We start from the raw sequence: 23,593 nt of genomic DNA, 5'->3' as shown, positions 1-23,593 counted from the left end.
CTTTCCTTGGCCCTGAACATCACTGTGCTCACCTGTGCTGGAGCTATCCTTGGCCCTGAACATCACTGTGCACACCCGTGCTGGAGCTATCCTTGGCCCTGAACATCACTGTGCTCACCTGTGCTGGAGCTATCCTTGGCCCTGAACATCACTGTGCTCACCTGTGCTGGAGCTATCCTTGGCCCTGAACATCACTGTGCTCACCTGTGCTGGAGCTTTCCTTGGCCCTGAACATCACTGTGCACACCTGTGCTGGAGCTATCCTTGGCCCTGAACATCACTGTGCTCACCTGTGCTGGAGCTATCCTTGGCCCTGAACATCACTGTGCACACCTGTGCTGGAGCTTTCCTTGGCCCTGAACATCACTGTGCTCACCTGTGCTGGAGCTATCCTTGGCCCTGAACATCACTGTGCACACCCGTGCTGGAGCTTTCCTTGGCCCTGAACATCACTGTGCTCACCTGTGCTGGAGCTTTCCTTGGCCCTGAACATCACTGTGCACACCTGTGCTGGAGCTTTCCTTGGCCCTGAACATCACTGTGCACACCCGTGCTGGAGCTATCCTTTGCCCTGAACATCACTGTGTTCACCTGTGCTGGAGCTATCCTTGGCCCTGAACATCACTGTGCACTCCTGTGCTGGAGCTTTCCTTCGCCCTGAACATAACTGTGCTCACCTGTGCTGGAGCTATCCTTGGCCCTGAACATCACTGTGTTCACCTGTGCTGGAGCTATCCTTGGCCCTGAACATCACTGTGTTCACCTGTGCTGGAGATATCCTTGGCCCTGAACATCACTGTGTTCACCTGTGCTGGAGCTATCCTTGGCCCTGAACATCACTGTGTTCACCTGTGCTGGAGATATCCTTGGCCCTGAACATCACTGTGATCACCTGTGCTGGAGCTATCCTTGGCCCTGAACATCACTGTGTTCACCTGTGCTGGAGCTATCCTTGGCCCTGAACATCACTGTGTTCACCTGTGCTGGAGCTATCCTTGGCCCTGAACATCACTGTGTTCACCTGTGCTGGAGCTATCCTTGGCCCTGAACATCACTGTGCACACCTGTGCTGGAGCTATCCTTGGCCCTGAACAGCACTGTGCTCACCTGTGCTGGAGATATCCTTGGCCCTGAACATCACTGTGTTCACCTGTGCTGGAGCTATCCTTGGCCCTGAACAGCACTGTGCTCACCTGTGCTGGAGCTTTCTTTGGCCCTGAACATAACTGTGCTCACCTGTGCTGGAGCTATCCTTGGCCCTGAACATCACTGTGCACACCTGTGCTGGAGATATCATTGGCCCTGAACATCACTGTGCTCACCTATGCTGGAGCTATCCTTGGCCCTGAACATCACTGTGCTCACCTGTGCTGGAGCTTTCCTTGGCCCTGAACATCACTGTGCTCACCTGTGCTGGAGCTTTCCTTGGCCCTGAACATCACTGTGCACACCTGTGCTGGAGCTATCCTTGGCCCTGAACATCACTGTGCATACCTGTGCTGGAGCTTTCCTTGGCCCTGAACATCACTGTGCTCACCTGTGCTGGAGCTATCCTTGGCCCTGAACATCACTGTGCTCACCTGTGCTGGAGCTATCCTTGGCCCTGAACATCACTGTCCACACCTGTGCTGGAGATATCCTTGGCCCTGAACAGCACTGTGCTCACCTGTGCTGGAGCTATCCTTGGCCCTGAACATCACTGTGCTCACCTATGCTGGAGCAATTCCTGGCCCTGAACATCACTGTGCTCACCTGTGCTGGAGATTTCCTTGGCCCTGAACATCACTGTGCTAACCTGTGCTGGAGCTATCCTTGGCCCTGAACATCCCTGTGTTCACCTGTGCTGGAGCTATCCTTGGCCCTGAACATCACTGTGATCACCTGTGCTGGAGCTTTCCTTGGCCCTGAACATCACTGTGCTCACCTGTGCTGGAGCTATCCTTGGCCCTGAACATCCCTGTGTTCACCTGTGCTGGAGCTATCCTTGGCCCTGAACATCACTGTGATCAACTGTGCTGGAGCTATCCTTGGCCCTGAACATCACTGTGCTCAACTGTGCAGGAGCTTTCTTTGGCCCTGAACATCACTGTGCACACCTGTGCTGGAGCTTTCCTTGGCCCTGAACATCACTGTGCTCACCTGTGCTGGAGCTATCCTTGGCCCTGAACATCACTGTGCTCACCTGTGCTGGAGCTATCCTTGGCCCTGAACATCACTGTGCTCACCTGTGCTGGAGCTTTCTTTGGCCCTGAACATCACTGTGCACACCTGTGCTGGAGCTATCCTTGGCCCTGAACATCACTGTGCTCACCTGTGCTGGAGCTATCCTTGGCCCTGAACATCACTGTGCTCACCTGTGCTGGAGCTATCCTTGGCCCTGAACATCACTGTGCTCACCTGTGCTGGAGCTTTCCTTGGCCCTGAACATCACTGTGCACACCTGTGCTGGAGCTATCCTTGGCCCTGAACATCACTGTGCTCACCTGTGCTGGAGCTATCCTTGGCCCTGAACATCACTGTGCACACCTGTGCTGGAGCTTTCCTTGGCCCTGAACATCACTGTGCTCACCTGTGCTGGAGCTATCCTTGGCCCTGAACATCACTGTGCACACCCGTGCTGGAGCTTTCCTTGGCCCTGAACATCACTGTGCTCACCTGTGCTGGAGCTTTCCTTGGCCCTGAACATCACTGTGCACACCTGTGCTGGAGCTTTCCTTGGCCCTGAACATCACTGTGCACACCCGTGCTGGAGCTATCCTTTGCCCTGAACATCACTGTGTTCACCTGTGCTGGAGCTATCCTTGGCCCTGAACATCACTGTGCACACCTGTGCTGGAGCTTTCCTTGGCCCTGAACATCACTGTGCTCACCTGTGCTGGAGCTATCCTTGGCCCTGAACATCACTGTGCTCACCTGTGCTGGAGCTATCCTTGGCCCTGAACATCACTGTGCACACCCGTGCTGGAGCTTTCCTTGGCCCTGAACATCACTGTGCACACCCGTGCTGGAGATATCCTTGGCCCTGAACATCACTGTGCTCACCTGTGCTGGAGCTATCCTTGGCCCTGAACATCACTGTGCACACCCGTGCTGGAGCTTTCCTTGGCCCTGAACATCACTGTGCACACCCGTGCTGGAGATATCCTTGGCCCTGAACATCACTGTGCACACCCGTGCTGGAGCTTTCCTTGGCCCTGAACATCACTGTGCACACCCGTGCTGGAGCTTTCCTTGGCCCTGAACATCACTGTGCTCACCTGTGCTGGAGCTATCCTTGGCCCTGAACATCACTGTGCACACCCGTGCTGGAGCTTTCCTTGGCCCTGAACATCACTGTGCTCACCCGTGCTGGAGCTATCCTTGGCCCTGAACATCACTGTGCTCACCTGTGCTGGAGCTTTCCTTGGCCCTGAACATCACTGTGCTCACCTGTGCTGGAGCTTTCCTTGGCCCTGAACATCACTGTGCTCACCTGTGCTGTAGCTATCCTTGGCCCTGAACATCACTGTTCTCACCTGTGCTGGAGATATCATTGGCCCTGAACATCACTGTGCTCACCTGTGCTGGAGCTTTCCTTGGCCCTGAACATCACTGTGCTCACCTGTGCTGGAGCTATCCTTTGCCCTGAACAGCACTGTGCTCACCTGTGCTGGAGCTATCCTTGGCCCTGAACATCACTGTGCAAACCTGTGCTGGAGCTTTCTTTGGCCCTGAACATAACTGTGCTCACCTGTGCTGGAGCTATCCTTGGTCCTGAACATCACTGTGCTCACCTATGCTGGAGCAATTCTTGGCCCTGAACATCACTGTGCTCACCTGTGCTGGAGCTTTCCTTGGCCCTGAACATCACTGTGCTCACCTGTGCTGGAGCTATCCTTGGCCCTGAACATCCCTGTGTTCACCTGTGCTGGAGCTATCCTTGGCCCTGAACATCACTGTGATCACCTGTGCTGGAGCTTTCCTTGGCCCTGAACATCACTGTGCTCACCTGTGCTGGAGCTATCCTTGGCCCTGAACATCCCTGTGTTCACCTGTGCTGGAGCTATCCTTGGCCCTGAACATCACTGTGATCACCTGTGCTGGAGCTATCCTTGGCCCTGAACATCACTGTGCTCAACTGTGCTGGAGCTTTCTTTGGCCCTGAACATCACTGTGCACACCTGTGCTGGAGCTTTCCTTGGCCCTGAACATCACTGTGCTCACCTGTGCTGGAGCTATCCTTGGCCCTGAACATCACTGTGCTCACCTGTGCTGGAGCTATCCTTGGCCCTGAACATCACTGTGCTCACCTGTGCTGGAGCTTTCCTTGGCCCTGAACATCACTGTGCACACCTGTGCTGGAGCTATCCTTGGCCCTGAACATCACTGTGCTCACCTGTGCTGGAGCTATCCTTGGCCCTGAACATCACTGTGCACACCTGTGCTGGAGCTTTCCTTGGCCCTGAACATCACTGTGCTCACCTGTGCTGGAGCTATCCTTGGCCCTGAACATCACTGTGCACACCCGTGCTGGAGCTTTCCTTGGCCCTGAACATCACTGTGCTCACCTGTGCTGGAGCTTTCCTTGGCCCTGAACATCACTGTGCACACCTGTGCTGGAGCTTTCCTTGGCCCTGAACATCACTGTGCACACCCGTGCTGGAGCTATCCTTTGCCCTGAACATCACTGTGTTCACCTGTGCTGGAGCTATCCTTGGCCCTGAACATCACTGTGCACACCTGTGCTGGAGCTTTCCTTGGCCCTGAACATAACTGTGCTCACCTGTGCTGGAGCTATCCTTGGCCCTGAACATCACTGTGCACACCTGTGCTGGAACTATCCTTGGCCCTGAACATCACTGTGCACACCTGTGCTGGAGATATCCTTGGCCCTGAACATCACTGTGCTCACCTGTGCTGGAGCTATCCTTGGCCCTGAACATCACTGTGCTCACCTGTGCTGGAGCTATCCTTGGCCCTGAACATCACTGTGCACACCCGTGCTGGAGCTTTCCTTGGCCCTGAACATCACTGTGCTCACCTGTGCTGGAGCTATCCTTGGCCCTGAACATCACTGTGCACACCCGTGCTGGAGATATCCTTGGCCCTGAACATCACTGTGCTCACCTGTGCTGGAGCTATCCTTGGCCCTGAACATCACTGTGCACACCCGTGCTGGAGCTTTCCTTGGCCCTGAACATCACTGTGCACACCCGTGCTGGAGATATCCTTGGCCCTGAACATCACTGTGCACACCCGTGCTGGAGCTTTCCTTGGCCCTGAACATCACTGTGCACACCCGTGCTGGAGCTTTCCTTGGCCCTGAACATCACTGTGCTCACCTGTGCTGGAGCTATCCTTGGCCCTGAACATCACTGTGCACACCCGTGCTGGAGCTTTCCTTGGCCCTGAACATCACTGTGCACACCTGTGCTGGAGCTTTCCTTGGCCCTGAACATCACTGTGCACACCCGTGCTGGAGCTTTCCTTGGCCCTGAACATCACTGTGCTCACCTGTGCTGGAGCTTTCCTTGGCCCTGAACATCACTGTGCTCACCTGTGCTGTAGCTATCCTTGGCCCTGAACATCACTGTTCTCACCTGTGCTGGAGCTTTCCTTGGCCCTGAACATCACTGTGTTCACCTGTGCTGGAGATATCATTGGCCCTGAACATCACTGTGCTCACCTGTGCTGGAGCTTTCCTTGGCCCTGAACATCACTGTGCTCACCTGTGCTGGAGCTATCCTTTGCCCTGAACATCACTGTGTTCACCTGTGCTGTAGCTATCCTTGGCCCTGAACATCACTGTTCTCACCTGTGCTGGAGATATCATTGGCCCTGAACATCACTGTGCTCACCTGTGCTGGAGCTTTCCTTGGCCCTGAACATCACTGTGCTCACCTGTGCTGGAGCTATCCTTTGCCCTGAACATCACTGTGTTCACCTGTGCTGGAGCTATCCTTGGCCCTGAACATCACTGTGCACACCTGTGCTGGAGCTTTCCTTGGCCCTGAACATAACTGTGCTCACCTGTGCTGGAGCTATCCTTGGCCCTGAACATCACTGTGCACACCTGTGCTGGAGCTATCCTTGGCCCTGAACATCACTGTGCACACCTGTGCTGGATGATATCCTTGGCCCTGAACATCACTGTGCTCACCTGTGCTGGAGCTATCCTTGGCCCTGAACATCACTGTGCACACCTGTGCTGGAGCTATCCTTGGCCCTGAACATCACTGTGCTCACCTGTGCTGGAGCTATCCTTGGCCCTGAATATCACTGTGCTCACCTGTGCTGGAGATATCCTTGGCCCTGAACATCACTGTGCTCACCTGTGCTGGAGATATCCTTGGCCCTGAACATCACTGTGCACACCTGTGCTGGAGATATCCTTGGCCCTGAATATCACTGTGCTCACCTGTGCTGGAGCTTTCCTTGGCCCTGAACATCACTGTGCTCACCTGTGCTGGAGCTTTCCTTGGCCCTGAACATCACTGTGCTCACCTGTGCTGGAGGTTTCCTTGGCCCTGAACATCACTGTGCTCACCTGTGCTGGAGCTTTCCTCGGCCCTGAACATCACTGTGCTCACCTGTGCTGGAGCTATTCTTGGCCCTGAATATCACTGTGCTCACCTGTGTTGGAGCCCCGACCTTGAATGGTGCTCTCCATGGTGCTGCATGTGACTGTGCTGCGTTTTGAGTGACCATGTTTCCTTCTGGCCACCACAATACGTACTGTATATAATTTTCAGTAATCCGACTCTGTCACAAAGAAAAGTGTGTACGTCTGCTCAGACACTGACGTGGCTCTAAGCACTTTTCCACATCAAGGGCAGTTTTTATAAATATGAACGTTGGCATGATTTTAGCGCATGCACACTCTGATCAAATCTGTGCTTATACCCGTTTTATAAATGAGGCCCTTGGTTTGTCTGGCATGATGGTGGAATACTACTAGTTATTAATAGACATAAAGCAAACATTGATTTTGATTGCTCATATTCGATTTCATTTACTAATAATTGCATACAAGTTCTGTATTTTTGTGTCCAGAAGTTCTCTCACAAGATTTCTAAATAGCATTGTATGTACACGAGTTCAATTGTTGACAAATCTGGATTATTCTAAATGAGGGAGCGTATGTTTATATGTTTAGTAGCTATTTGCATAAAACACCCAAACCTTCTCCAGAAAGAAATGTAATATATTTTAATATAATCATTAAAATTTGATGAATCATTGATTCTAAAACCTTGTTAAAACCTTCCCACAATTAGTTAAGGAGGCCCAGTGTTTGTTTGCTTACTGTTATATAGTGATTATCAGACAGCTACACACCAACCTTCAATTGTACTGTTATCTTTCAGGCTCACGTTTGGTGATCCACTGCATGGTGTACATTGGAAACCAGGCCGCTCAGTCCACAGATGTGACATGGCTGGTTAATGGTCAACCAGCTGAAAACTCTTACCTAGGTGGACGTGCATTTCAGACAGAAAAAAGGTAACATTGATGCCTACAGTGATCCACTTGGAAATTGTGTCAGGAATGGACAAGAAAATTTCAGTTTATTGGGAAAAAAAAGGACAAATACAAATGTTGACAACAGCAAACAGTCCAGAGCACATGAGGGAGTTTACTTGGAGGTTTTGAGAGGCAGAATTGGGTCCATGGGCAGGGGTCAGTGCCAGTGGCAGACAGCGAGAGAACAGCTAAGCCCGAGATAAAACTTGAGACTGATTTCTAATTCCGCATTAGACCTATGCCGGAGCCTCTACACAGCTCTCTATGCAGCTAATAGGAATAATAATTGAAGGGGATCTTAAGTTCAGGTCATTTCATCTAGTGATGGCCCTTAGTATAGTCTAATGTATGGTAAAAAAATATATATTTTGTCAGTTCCTTAATATCATTTACATATTTAAATATATTATCACGTTTCAGTGGTAATGTATTACTGTTGACAGTTAAATGAGACAAAAGAAGTTTGAAACATTAACCGCAACAAGATAATATTGAATTCAATTCAGTATTATTCAATATTTTCCAATTTTATGTTTGTTTTGCACATTTGGAGGCTTGTTACTTGTTAATATTTCTATTATAACATATTTAGAAAGTTTCAAATTTTAAATGTACATTTATTCATTTAGCAGATGTTAATTATTAACACTTGTTAATTATTTGAGATATTGCATCCTATTTAAAACTCAAAGGTGGTCACCATTTACTCCCATTATACCAACAAGCACAAGCAGGACATTTGTTTTTATATCTCCATTTGTGTTCCAAAAAACAAAAGTTATATGGCTTCAGAACAACACCAGGGTGACTAAATAGTGTTTGAGTTTTCATTTTAGTGTAAACTCTCCTATTAATATGCTAATAACCAAGAGAGTATTGCTTTACATCTGTGGATGGTGACTTTACTGAGCAACTAGACAATGCAAAAACTTTGTTGATTTGAAATCCCTTTTGAATTTTTACTGCAGTATTGCTGTGTACCACATCATAATTGTGTCGTTAACAAACTGAACAGTCCAGTCAATCATCTCATCACAGATAGCGCCCCCATTAATACATTTCACAATTCAGTTCATTTCATTTACACTACTCAATCATTCTCACTACCATACTGTAGAAAGAAGTAGCACATTGATGTGCCGGTAGTCTGTCTTTCATGTGAATCTCTCCTCATGTTTTTGCATAATGATGAATGAATATTTTTCATCAGGTAAGATATTGATTATTAATCACTCAAATCCCTTTATCTAAAACTCTCTGCTTAACCGTCAGTCAGAATACCCGTGTTCATCATCTCTGAGATGTACTGGCCCATGACCCTAAAGGACAAGTTCTGTGGAGAATGGATGGCTGGTTTTCAATGAGAGTGATCTGATGTTTAGCAGCCTAAACTTCTGAAAGTGGGAAAATGTCTAGGTTAACAACAACATTTGTGTTTGATTTTCTAAATGAATTAACAGATGCGTTGTGTTTGGAAGTTCATGAAGCAGACATGTTATGATAACATGATGGTACAGTCTCTTTCAGGTCAGGTCTACCCCAAAAACTATTAAACCTAGCCTGGTTCTACAAGACTCTCATACATTTCATTTGTACAGAGAGTCTGGCCTCTCTCCATTGACAAGAGTTAACTTCCTTGTAGGCGGCTACTCTGTTGAAGTTTAAAACTATTGGATCTGCCCAGAGCCACTCTGGATCTGCCATAACCAATCGCTAACGTTTGGTCGTGACGTATGACGACTCAAACTAGCGCACAACCTCAACGTCATCGTTCTCAGCCACTCCCTCTGTTCGCTGATTGGACCGGTAAACCCAAGAATATACCACAATTCCAGACGTAGTACTGAAGGAAAATGAAAATTGAGCGGAAGTATGTATGAGGGCGGAGCCAGGCTATTTATTTATTTGATCAAAGCTGAATTTTCAGCATCATTATGTAAGGAAGATGTAGGCTGAGTGAAATCCATAATCGGGTCTTTATTAAAGGATCTGAGTATAAAATCCAAACAATAGTCACAACTCGTAGTCAGGTCACAGGCCTTGGTTGAGGCACAGGTAAAACAATCCAATGGCAGACAAATCTAAAAAACAGCAATCCAAAAGCGTGAGTCAAAAGGCAAAACAATGGTCATAACAGTAATCATCATTAGAGAATGGTAGAACCCTTAGTAAGGCAGGGTGACAGGAAATGACAAGACTGGAACTGTTGTGGCAGGAACAGTAAATAACAGAGTTCAATTTTCAGGTGATGGCTCCCTCTGATGGACTGGTGCCTGATCAAACGTTACAGAGTCCCCTCCCCTAGGAACACCTCCTGGTGTTCTTCTCCTAGGAGAACCCTTGGTTTGCAAAGCCTAGAAATCGTTGTAACCCCTTGACAGTGCTGGGTATGGGCTAGTCCATGACAGCTTTTACCTTGGTATCATCCATCTCAACTCCAGAATAACTAATTTTGTATCCCAGGAATTTGGTTGACGTAACTTGAAACTCACACTTTTCGGCCTTGACAAAAAGGTAATTCTGGAGTTCTTACATGACAGATATGTTCTTCGTCTATGTAGACAATCACATACTGATTCAAGAGATCTTTGAATACTTCATTAACAATGGACTGGAAAACTGAAGGAGCATTAGCCAGCCCATAAGGCATAACCAGATACTCGTAGTGCCCCCTTGTGGTGAGAAAAGCCATCTTCTATTCATCACCCTCACGGATTCTGATGAGATTGTAGGCAGACCTGAGGTCCAATTTGGTGAAATACTGGGCCTCCCGTAATTGCTCCAGAGAAGAAGGAATAAGAGGCAAGGGATGGCAATTCTTAACTGTGATTGCGTTGAGTGCTCGATAGTCAATACAAGGTCTTAAGCTACCGTCTTTCTTGTCAACAAAGAACCCAGATGCTACAGATGGATGGCCTAATAAATCCATAAGATAAGGCTTCTTCAACATATTCTTTCATGGCCTTGGTTTCAGGAATGAACAATGGGTAAACACGGCTTTTAGGTGGAGAGGTGTTAGGAAGGAGGTCGATTGCACATTAAACATAACGAAGGGAGAACGAAAAAACTTTGCCTCTCCTTGGTTTCAAACGGATTGCATAAACTGAGAATATTTGTTTTTATTGTGAGTATACACAAAAAAATAGACACTTAACTGGATCGAATGAAGTAAAACCCTTAAATGTAAGATCAAAACCAACAGAGTATTTTGAATCTCTTTTGCACTGATAAGAAAAAAAGCGAGCAGATCACGCCGGCGTGATTGCCGACCCCAGAGGGTTAAACCCACACTGTTCTGTGGACACCACTGAGACAACCAGCCATGCCGTGTCAGAAGTCCAGTGTTGTAACTGACCCCAGTTCAATTGAGTCCAACACAAGGCTGAGGCCTGGGCATGTTGAGTCTGAGTGAATCAAACAGTGTAAATATGCTTTCCTCTGGGACGAATGAAGATCTGTTTCATATTAGTGACATGCAAATCTCCACAGCGCACACACAGTTTCCTCCAGTCCAGAGAAACAATAGTACAGAGTGGATCAGAGTCTGAGTCTAAAAACAGCATGACCACGACGGGACCAACACCATATTTCCATGGTCTTGTCATGGTCACTTAGCATTTAGACTTAGTCTCAATTATTGCAACACAGCGGTAGTCTACTATCCATCTCGTCTCCACGAGATTACAGTGTCTGATATCCATCCATCCATATTCCAAATAGTTTGTCCTCTGTAGGGGTCGCCGGGATGGTGGAGTGAGGAAGACCCTGGAGAGATGGGCAGTCCATCACAGACTGTTATATATAATTGATTATTTCACACACCTCTTTAAAATTATATTTAGGGATCTGCAACAGGCTTCACAGCTGGTGTGTTGCTGAGTGGGGCGAACCTGTTGTAAGGCCTAGCAGCTAAATGTGAAGAATAGTATATACAATTTATTTTAGTGTCACATCGGAATACATTGGACTAAAAGAGTCAGTTCAACAGAAACTTTCATTCAATTCTTACTACTACACTGAATTTAGCATCACACAGAGATTATGTGTTTTCAGGATCACAGGAAACCATCTTGAGGTGCAGTTGGTTATCCATGAGCTTCAGCCAGAGGACAATGGGACAGAATTGAAGTGCATATGTCAAAACCAAGACCAGAAACAGGAAGTTGTCGCTCAAATTAAACTAGAAGGTGAGAACCCTTTGGTCAGTTGTATACTTCTTTTTTTAAAACTGCTTGTTTGAAATTTATGTACACTCATATGTACGGAGCCCCTAAAGGGACCTTTGCAAAAATAAAAATATACAGACTTTCACGTGCTCACAAGAATTTTTTATTTTTGCAAAGGTCCCTTTAGGTGCTCCATACATATGAGATCATATCAGTAGCTAAATAGAAGCATTTTACTCCATAGATATTATATAGAGACTAGATGCCCTATTGGCTGCTGGGGACTGAGAAATACGGCCGCCATCTTAAACCGGTCGTACTCCTAGTTTCATTGCTTAGCAGCAGTTAGATTCCAGAGCACTGTGGAGCATTTTCCTGTTCTAATCGGCGGACCATCGCAAATAGGGCCCGGGATTACTTTTCACAAGTAAATTTTAACATTACCGTACTATTGGTTGTATTTTGTGAATAGAATATTACCAGATAATTGAGAAGGAGCAAGGATCTTTGATATTACTGTACTGAAATCGTAGCCAGCTAACGTTAGCTAGGCTATGTTTACTGCATCACTCGGCATGGAGAGGTTGGGTAAAGTAATATTACAAGAGCTTCTCGGTTATCAGATACAGCATTCAACGGCCCTGTAGTATAAACATATATAAGGTTATTTGAGTTTGCGCACGTGATATCAGGAAGCAATGTAATAACGTTACCTGTGTAATACACACATGACGGCAATGCGCAAATCGAGTGTGTGTGTGTGTCACAAATCATTATTGTTTCTTCAACTTATTAAAATTTCTTACTTTACTGCAACTATCTGTTTCTGCTTCCATCCATCCATCCATCTATCTATCTTCTTCCGCTTATCCGGGGCCGGGTCGCAGGGGCAGCAGTCTAAGCAGAGATGCCCAGACTTCCCTCTCCCTGGACACTTCCTCCAGCTCTTCCGGGGGGACACAGAGGCTTTCCCAGGCCAGCCGGGAGACATAGTCTCTCCAGCGTGTCCTAGGTCTTCCCCGGGGTCTCCTCCCGGTGGGACGTGCCCGGAACACCCTCCCAGGAAGGCGTTCAGGGGGCATCCGGAACAGATGCCCGAGCCACCTCAGCTGACCCCTCTCGATGTGGAGGAGCAGCGGATCTACTCTGAGCTCCTCCCGAGTGACCGAGCTCCTCACCCTATCTCTAAGGGATCGCCTGGCCACTCTGCGGAGAAAGCTCATTTCGGTCGCCTGTATCCTGGATCTTGTTCTTTCGGTCATGACCCAAAGCTCATGACCATAGGTGAGAGTAGGAACGTCGATTGACCGTTAAATCGAGAGCTTCGCCTTGCGGTTCAGCTCTTTCTTCACCACGACAGACCGGTACAACGACCGCATTACTGCAGCAGCTGCACCGATCCGTCTGTCAATCTCCCGTTCCATCCTTCCCTCACTCGTGAACAAGACCCCAAGATACTTGAACTCCTCCACTTGAGGCAGGAACTCTCCACCAACCTGAAGTGGGCAAGCCACCCTTTTCCGACTGAGGACCATGGCCTCGGGTTTGGAGGCACTGATTCTCATCCCAGCCGCTTCACACTCGGCTGGAAACCGTCCCAGTGCATGCTGAAGGTCCTGGTCTGAAGGGGCCAACACGACAACATCATCCGCAAAGAGCAGAGACGAAATCGTGTGGTCCCCGAACCTGACACCCTCCGGCCCCTGGCTGCGCCTAGAAATTCTGTCCATAAATATTATGAACAGAACCGGCAACAAAGGGCAGCCCTGCCGAAGTCCAACATGCACCGGGAACAAGTCTGACTTACTGCCGGCAATGCGAACCAAGCTCCTGCTCCGGTCGTATAGGGACCGGACATTCCTTAGCAAATGACCCCGGACCCCATACTCCCGGAGCACCCTCCAAAGGCCGCCTCGAGGGACACACAGTCGAATGCCTTCTCCAAATCCACAAAGCACATGTGGATTGGTTGGGCAAACTCCCATGAACCCTCCAGCACCCTAGAGAGGGTATAGAGCTGGTCCAGTGTTCCACGGCCGGGACGAAAACCGCACTGTTCCTCCTGAATCCGAGGTTCTACTATCGGCCGTAATCTCCTCTCCAGTACCCTGGCATAGACTTTCCCGGGGAGGCTGAGAAGTGTGATCCCCCTGTAGTTGGAACACACTCTCTGGTCCCCCTTCTTAAAAAGAGGGACCACCACCCCAGTCTGCCATCCCAGAGGTACTGTCCCCGACCGCCACGCGATGCTGCAGAGATGTGTCAGCCAAGACAGCCCCACAACATCCAGAGACTTGAGGTACTCAGGGCGGATCTCATCCACCCCCGGTGCCTTGCCACCGAGGAGTTTCTTGACTACCTCGGTGACTTCAGCTTGGGAGATGGACGAGTCAACCTCCGAGCCCTCAGCCTCTGCTTCCTCAATGGAAGACGTGACGGCGGGATTGAGGAGATCCTCGAAGTATTCCTTCCACCGTCCGACGACATCCCCAGTTGAGGTCAACAGCTGCCCACCTCCACTGTAAACAGCGTTGGTGGAGCACTGCTTCCCTCTCCTGAGGCGCCGGACGGTTTGCCAGAATCTCTTCGAGGCCAGCCGGTAGTCCTTCTCCATGGCCTCACCGAACTCCTCCCAGGCCCGTGTTTTTGCCTCCACAACCAGCCGGGCTGCACTCCGCTTGGCCTGCCGGTACCCATCAGCTGCCTCAGGAGTCCCACAAGCCAACCAGGCCCGATAGGACTCCTTCTTCAGCTTGACGGCATCTCTTACTTCCGGTGTCCACCACCGGGTTCGGGGATTGCCGCCTCGACAGGCACCAGAGACCTTACGGCCACAGCACCGAGAGGCTGCGTCGACAATGGAGGTGGAGAACATGGTCCACTCGGACTCAATATCTCCCGCCTCCCTCGGGATCTGGTCGAAGCTCTGCCGGAGGTGGGAGTTGAAGATCTCTCTGACAGGAGTCTGTCCAGCTTCCTCCCCCGCCATCGGATCCAACTCACCACCAGGTGGTGATCAGTTGACAGCTCCGCCCCTCTCTTCACCCGAGTGTCCAAGACATACGGCCGGAGGTCAGATGAAATGACCACAAAGACGATCATCGACCTACGGCCTAGGGTGTCCTGATGCCACGTGTACTGATGGACACCCTTATGCTTGAACATGGTGTTCGTTATGGACAAACTGTAACTGGCACAGAAGTCCAATAACTGAACACCGCTCGGGTTCAGATCAGGGGGGCCGTTCCTCCCAATCACGCCCCTCCAGGTGTCACTGTCGCTGCCCACGTGGGCGTTGAAGTCCCCCAGTAGAACGACGGAGTCCCCAGTCGGAGCACTTTCCAGCACCCCTCCTAGAGACCCCAAAATGGCCGGGTACTCTACACTGGGTTAGTGAGAGACAGTGAGAGACCTATCCCCAACCCGTAGGCGTAGGGAAACCCTCTCGTTCACCGGGGTAAACTCCAACACATGACGGCTGAGCTGGGGGGCTATACGCAAACCCACACCAGCCCGCCGCCTCTCACCATGGGCAACTCCAGAGTGGTGGAGAGTCCATCCTCTCTCAAGGAGTGTGGTTCCAGAGCCCAAGCCGTGCGTAGAGGTGATCCCGACTATCTCTAGTCGGAACCTCTCAACCTCCCGCACAATCTCAGGCTCCTTCCCTGTCAGCGAGGTGACGGGTTAGGGTTAGGGTTAGGGTTTTCACGTCCCCAGAGCTAGTGTCCAGGGATCGGGTTGTCGAGGCCCCCGCCTTCGACTGCCGCCCGATCCTCTCAGCACCGGCCCCTTACGGTCCTTCCTGCAGGTGGTGAGCCCACGGGAAGGCGGCCCCACGTCGCTCCTTCGGGCTGAGCCCGGCCGGACCCCGTGGGGGGAGGCCCGGCCGCCAGGCGCTCGCATACGAGCCCCAACCTCGGGCCTGGCTCCAGGGTAGGGCCCCGGCTGCGCCATACCGGGCGACGTCACGGTCCTCATTTTTTGTACATCATAAAGGGTATTTTGAACCACTCTTAGTCTGACCCGTCGCCTAGGACCTGTTTCTGCTTCTTTATCATATTTATAGTGTGTGATTTATAAAATACCTTATAATAATAATAATTCATTACATTTATATAGCGCTTTTCTGGACACTCAATCACATCACATATTTAGATTTTGGACGTCTGGTCACTTTATATCTTATATCAGAATATTATATTACTGTTAAGCCTACTATGAATATTAAAATATGCCGAACCATGTGTCCTGTATCATAGCTACATGAATGACATTTGCAGAAAAAAACCCCGCGTGAAAATCAGTTCGGTATTCAGTGAGGTATGATTAATTCACACACACACACACACACACACACACACACACACACACACACACACACACTACAATACGTGGTGCAGTGCGCGGGGACGGAACCAGGAACCTCTCTTATGAGCAGCTACTCTAGTACTCTAGAAAGAGGAAGAAAAGGACAAGAAAGTTATCACTAGCAGAGGGAATAGAGAATGTAAAACTATACACTACTAGAACAGCCAATACCACATCAGTCAGACAGAGCATTAGACGGCGGCTACAGCGAAAATAATCACAATAAAGAAAAGTTATTCAACTTAATTAATAAAACTTAATTCAGGCAAGGCAAAGCAGCAGGAGCAATCTGCCTGCACACACAAAATCATTCAAATTAGTGCTTGCTATACACATGTACCAATAGTCACGTAGCATCGCAGCCATTTCATAAAAACATTATTTTCTTTTACCTCAATGTTGACATACGAACTGACACAGTGGAAAACAGCCCTTTGCGCCAGTCTTCACAACCCTACATAACAGTTGTTACACACAGCATATTCATTAAATACATTTATATTAAAAGTTGACAATAAAACAGCCATACATTACGTCAGGGCAACACAATCAGACTCATTCTACATGTGTTCAAAAAGCTTTTAGTCCTAACACACTGGATCTACTCGTAACAATAATCAATAAACATTTTACCTTCTTGATGTTACTGCTTAATTGTGGTACAGCTGCCCGGCGGGTGCTTTGCCCCAGACCTTCAGTAATACACGGCACGATTATCCGGAAGCGTCTGGCAATCAGTCAAACACCTATTTTCCAATAGTCCAGTATTCGATACAATATAAATGCTTAGCTTGCTACATCATATAAACATTTACCATACCTTCGTAGCACAGGAGAACCACATACCCAAGCAGTAACAAGACTGAAAATGTATCTGGACACTAGAGGATCTCTCTAAGCCCAACAGTGCAGACTGTTTTATAGAAACTGGCCTAGACGCAAATGAGTTGTTTAGCCACTCACGGCTAGCTGGGTGACGTCAGGGGGCTACCGTAGCTGCAGAGGGACAAACTTCAACCAGACAGCGACTACTCCGCCGGTTACACAACAATTTCTAAAGTATTAGAGAAAATGGTGCTCAAACTGCTAGCCACTTAGTTTGGGTTCACTGAGGAGCTGAGATAGATCAGGTAAGCTATTCAAGAATCTATCTATAGTGGTTGGAAGGATTGTTCTGCCTGGTCGATAACGCGGCGCAACATGACACATTTCAGCCGTACGTAGTATGCAAGTTACCATGTAATGATCAGTGACATCATCACTTTGCGGTATAATATCTATATTGGTTGGATCGGCTCCATATGATATAATTAAATCTAGAGTATGATTAAGATGATGAGTGGGACCACTGAAGTTTTGCTTGACCCCAAAGGAGTTTAATAAATCTGTAAACGCAGCCCCTAACGCATCATTTGTGTTATCAACGTGTATGTTGAAATCTCCAACAATTATTGCCTTATCGACATTGACTAATAGGTCTGCGAGAAAATCTGAAAACTCTTTTAGGAAATCCGCATAGGGCCCTGGCGGTCTATATACAGTAGCCAAGGCTAGAGATAATAGGGATTTCTTTCTTACATCTAGGAGCGTCACGTTTAACACAAGTACTTCAAACGAATCAAACCTGTGGCCTGTTTTCTGAGTAACATTAAGAATATCTCTATAGATTGTTGCAACACCGCCGCCACGACCAATCAGACGGGGCTCATGCTTATAACCATATCCTGGTGGAGTGGACTCATTAAGACCGAAATAATCATTCGATTTAAGCCAGGTTTCAGTAAGGCAGAGTACATCAAAGCTATTATCAGTGACCATTTCATTTACAATAACCGCCTTAGGTGTAAGCGATCTAATGTTTAGAAGACCTAGCTTAAGAAATTGTTTTTGTTCACTAATATTGAGATTTTCTGGTTTAATCACAATTAGATTTTTCTTAGATCCTGCAGTAGATTTATTGTTTGGCCTCACTAAACGAGGAATAGACACAGTTTCTATATAGTGTTCTACACTCGTACTTATATCAATTAATTTGGGACAGCAAAGAATGTGATTTGGACTTTGACTTACTAGTCATATGGTGTGTAACGTCTTGGAGATGTTGTCCGACAGAACAGCCGCTCCGATTCTGCTGGGGTGCAGGCAGTGGCGTATCCAGGACATTTTTACTGGGGTGGCCAAGATGGGACACAAAGCTAGTGTGGGGTGGCCATATCTACTATAAAGTAATGTTATGTAAACCTTCAAACTCGCATGAACAATAGAGGATTCTAATAATAGTAACAAAGTGCAATAGAGGTAGATAGTTCTTGCTTTTTGCTCATTCTCCTGCTACAAAATGCTTTCACATAGGCCATAAGACCACAAGACAAGACTTAAAGTCCAATGATGCCAACTGGTGGAATGGTACACAGAAGTCACGGTTCGGTATGAATTCGGTACAATGGAGGGAAAAGCAAAACAAAAATGCAGAAGGCATTTTTATTTTATTGTGCATGTCTCAGTCTGTACACCTAGTGTCATACAGTCCCATGAGGAGCAGCAACAGCCTGAAGTGTGTAAAGTAATATGTAAACAGTAAACAATAAGTACCCCACATTATCTTGTTAACATTAGGTTAGTTAACATTAACTTGTAAACAAAATAAGACAATCAGCCATAAAACTGAAAATACAGCATCTCTTATTTATGTGCTGATTGCCTAATCCTAACCTTGCGTCTAAATGAGTTGCTTACATTAACAAAATGAGCCTACAATAGAAGACATAAGTAAATAAATAAGACATAAATAAATGGCCATGTTTTATAAAAAGGTTCACAAAACTAAATAAAAATGTTTAGAAAATATGTAACGTTAATTTAGTTGTAGGTTACGTTTTCATATCCATTTTTTCTCTCTAATGTCACGGAATAATCTGGTTTAACTACTGCTTTACACAACTATTTTGTAGTGTGGTTTTGGTCTACTAAAGTGTTGTACTTAAATAAACATTCACAAATGTACCTTACTACTTCTCGCCGCCGATCCCTGGTGGTTTAGAGAACACCGAGTCGCATCCTGTCGTTTCAAAGAATAGTACACCGGCGAGCGCGAAGTAAATGCCTCGTCCATTTGGGGAGGCGCGCGCGCCGTCATCGGAGGCTCACGCTGCGGAGGCGAAAGTATAAACAAACCTAGCTTAAGACGGGGCTACAGATTAGGTTTCCACAAATAACCCGCGTATCTAGCAGTAGTTCCGCAGCATTACATTCATTAATTTGCACGAGAGTTTTATTTATTTTTTATACCATGTATTCTCCGTGTAAATTCATGCACCGAACCGTTTCGGTTCAATACGAATAAATGTACCGTTCCACCCCTATGCCAACAGACCAAAAATATTTTAAGGATTAAGGTGCTTCTTTAAAAAGTAACTTTTGAACATTGTACTGGCCCTAAATCAGTTGATCAGCTGTCATCATTGACAGCATCTCTTGTTGTGTTGACGAACATGCAACTACCTATCAGATCTGGGGTGGCCACAGGGGTGGCCAATGAGCTTTCAGGGGTGCCCCAGGCCACCCCCTAGAATCGCCACTGGGTGCAGGCCATCAGCACGGTAGAGCCTAGGTCGCTCCCAGAACAGATTCCAATTATTAACAAAGAGCAGTCTCTGTTCATTACACCATGACATTAACCATTCATTTAGTGCAAACAATCTACTGAACCTTTCTTGTCCTTGTCGGTACGTGGGAAGCGGTCCAGACACGATGATCGTTGCTTCAGGTGATGTTCTGTGTACCGTCTCGATCAGGCTCCTGTAGTCCTTCTTCAGGAAATAACTTTTCAGATAAGAAGATTGCATTACAGATAGTGGTGGGCAGATCGAGGCTTCGTGAAGCAATGAAACAGTTGAAGCAAATGTGCCATATTGTGACGAGGCTTCGAAACAATCCAACACCCGTCTCAACGGTGACACCTAGTGGTCATCTATCTATCTATCTATCTATCTATCTATCTATCTATCTATCTATCTATCTATCTATCTATCTATCTATCTATCTATCTATCTATCTATCTATCAATCTATCTTATGCATCTATTAATGTGTCACTATATGTATACTCTGTCTGTCTCTAGCCTATCAGTCAATGTGTAAATTTAAATGTAAGCCTAAATATAACTAAACAAATCGCACTATAAATGTCACAATATCACCAAAAATCCGCTATCTCAAAATCAAACTCCTCTCACAAAAACCCACAAGGTCAAGATGCGTTGACTTCACTTTTATACAGATGTGCGATTGTGTGGTCTGTCCCCGACCCTGTCTATCAAACGCTGGTTCGGCGGACCATGCCACCTGTGGAAACACTCGTGAAACACTCCGAAGCTTCATTTATCCGTAGTCACGTGACATGGGTGTTTTGAATCACGCTTCGGATCAGTGTTTCGAAACATCGACGCTTCGGGATCTCGAAAAGCTTCTGAACGCCAGTTTCGCGTCAGCCATCCCTAATTACAGACTGTATTTCTCATATTGCAGTTACACCTTCCATACCTCATTTTGGGGAGTATTGTTACATTATCCTGGGTACTCCATTCCATAAGGAAAAAGCCATATTTTCTGTAGCAACACTTTATTATTTTGGGTTTGAGTTTGATTTGTTTGTTTTCAGTATTGAGCTTGGTTATTTGCAATGTTGTCTTGGGTGTCATCAGTATGTTTATTGTTATTGGTATCATTCAGTTTCAATATATACTATTTGTTTTCACTCCCTTATTGAGACTCTTAGTTATTTTGAACGCAACTATTGGCAAAAGTGAATTCCCCTTTGTATTTAACTTATAGTCTATGGGCCCTATCTTGCACCCAGCGCAATTGACTTTGAACACCGACGCATGTATCATTCCTATTTTGCACCCGCGCACAGCGGACTTTTCCCTCCACAGACGCACGTCGGTAAATTAGGGAATGAACTTGCGCTCGCGGGGGAGGTTCAGCGCAAAGAGAAGGCGTGTTCCGGCGCAAAACTTCCATGGTGCTATTTTCCAGTTTTAGAAAGCAATTGCGCCATTGATCAGGAAAAAAACAGTCTAAAGACAGTGGCGCGTTGCGCGTTAGTGATATGGTACTTTAAGGGCGCGTGCTTGGCCATAATGTTAACGCGCATCCACTTTGATTCTCTAATATAAACAGATGCAGCAGTTTTCATTTTTGCAAATCATACATTATTACAAGGAAAAATATTAACACACGAGGGAAATCATTGTTGTGTCCGTGAAGATGTGAAAAAGATCTATCTAGATAAAAAAAAAAAAAAAAATCTAGATTAGGCTACACATTTACTACCCAAATTATACGCCTGTTTAACCGAACCTAATTTGGGTGGGTTTCTCCCATCATCCCCAATGTCACTTCTCTGTGTTTTACAGCCCTGACGAGAACGTCGGTTTCCTCGGCTGTGAACCGCTCCTGGCGTGCGCCGGCAAATCCGCCGTTATAATAGCAATCCGCCATGGAACAAGCGCGCCTGCTCTTAAAGGGAATGTGAGATGGCGCTCTGATTGGTTTATTTCACGTTACGCCCAAACCACACCTATGAATAATGAAGCTACTTCAGACCAACCCCTTTTACATTTGCGTCGGGCGCAAGAGTCATTTATCCCGCTGGGAAAATAGCAACAGCGCCGGGATCCGCCCACAAAGTTACTTGCGCTTTGCACTTTGACACTTGCGTTTCAGATCGTTAAAATAGGGCCCTATGAAACAAAAAGGCAAGACAGTTACACCGCTTTTCACAACACTCAGTGTTTTAAAGCAGGAAGATAACTTTCTTCTGGAGCTGCTGTAAAGCCAAAACAATCTTTGTTGCATTCATTTCCTATCATCACTGTAAAGCTGTTTTGAAACAATCTATGTGTAAAACAGCGCTATATAAATAAAGGTGATTGGACTTGACTTTAGAGAAAATCATAATGGTATTGTCAGTTATTATAGTGGCATTTAGCAGATTATAGCCAGGTGATAATATATTTTACATTTTGCAATGATGCAAGCATTCAAGTATTTGCTACTGTATTTATTGGATTTTCTTCATTCAAGATTTTTGGTCATGATGTCATAGATGTTTGGGCCTGTTATAGAAAGAAATTATTAATATATGCAATATTACACATGAATAAAGACGTATAGCAATATAATATATTTACAGGTTTAAAAAATAAACATTTATTTTTAAACTTAATTTATAAACTATAATATTAACGTGGCGCTCAAAACTGATTACTGTCCGTCGCGGACTGTGTGGAGCAGTCGCGCGCAGTTCTATGTCTCTACCTCTCTATGAATTTGCATAATCTTCCCGGTACTTTAGACCGCGGTGAAAACGCAGTAAGCGACCGGTCTAGGGCAAAAAAGTTATTGGGGAAAAAAGTTCCGGGTCATTTCGGTGGAAACGCAGCTTAAGTTCCCCTTTAAAAGTTTTATACATTAAGGGTGAAAAAGAGAAATTAAAGAACCTGTAAATGGTAAATCTAATATTTTACTTTACACTGTCTATTTAGATGTTTAAATTTCTCTCTCTCTCTCTGTCTGTAGACTCCGAGTCGTTGTGGTTGGTGGTAGCTGCTACATCCTCCTGTTTTATACTAGTGGTGTGTGTTTTTGCATATCATTTGTGCCTAAAGCCACAGAAACGAGGGGACTATATTCCGGCACGACAGGACAGCACCATTTGAAGATGCCTACCACCTCACATCTTTAACAATGCAATTATTTTTGTCATGTTTTATTTATCTTGATCTTCTCTGTTGAATTGGTCTTATGCTTTTACTTAATTTTGCTTTCCTTGTTCTTGGCTCAAAGTTCCCTCCTTTTTTTTTTTTTTTTTTGCAATCATTGCTCCTAGTGTACATACACTCTCCTGTGTCTTTAGTTCTTGTTTAGTCTTGTCCTGTATGCACATTGGTAAAACTTGGTTCCTTGTTTTCTTACACATTGCTTTAAAATAAAGCTGCACTTGTGTCCTTACAACCTCTGCTTGTTCAGCTATCATTGCCAAATCTGTGCAGATATTTCTTTTGTGAAAACACTTATTTGAGAGAAGCCATATTATAAAATAGAAAATTATTTAATTAGACGTCGCTGTAAAGCCGCTTTGAAACAATTTACATTGTTAAAAGCGCTATATAAATGAAGATGACTTGACTTGACTTGACGTCAATTCTTGGAAAAACTTTTTTTTTTCCAAAGTTAAGTGAAGTCACCTTTATTTCTATAACGCTTTATACTATATAGATTGTTTCAAAGCAACTTTACAGGGATACCAGGAAAATTATGCATTTCGGCTGTTGATCTGCTGAAGCCAGTTCAGTGTTGATTTAATTCCATTGTATAGTTCATCAATTATGAAAACTAGTCAATTTCATCTATAAAGCAGTTCTGCAAAAAAATAATGTCATCGTCCAGCTCAGTTCAGTTCTCATTCAGCACCGTCAGTATAGTCAGATAAATACTATTGTTGAATATTAAGTGTCCTCAACTAATGAAGCCAGAGGTGACAGTAGCAAGAAC

General features: G+C 46.4%; 1 protein-coding gene across 1 annotated transcript in view; it reads left to right on the top strand.

The window, feature by feature from the left end:
• The window catches only part of LOC307001693 (interleukin-1 receptor type 2-like), a 40,550-nt gene extending 17,495 nt beyond the window's left edge, over nucleotides 1-23,055 (top strand). Inside the window, exons 8-10 of the mRNA XM_079618509.1 lie at nucleotides 7,347-7,482; nucleotides 11,557-11,690; nucleotides 22,619-23,055. Of these exons, the coding sequence (XP_079474635.1) occupies nucleotides 7,347-7,482; nucleotides 11,557-11,690; nucleotides 22,619-22,758 (410 nt within the window). The 3' untranslated portion in view covers nucleotides 22,759-23,055. The remainder of the gene's footprint in view (nucleotides 1-7,346; nucleotides 7,483-11,556; nucleotides 11,691-22,618) is intronic.
• The last annotated feature ends 538 nt before the right edge of the window (nucleotides 23,056-23,593 follow it).

Source organism: Phoxinus phoxinus (genome assembly GCF_949152265.1).
Source record: "Phoxinus phoxinus genome assembly, chromosome: 7".
Classification (NCBI taxonomy): Eukaryota; Metazoa; Chordata; class Actinopteri; order Cypriniformes; family Leuciscidae; genus Phoxinus; species Phoxinus phoxinus.
This window is presented reverse-complemented; position numbering and strand designations above follow the sequence as displayed.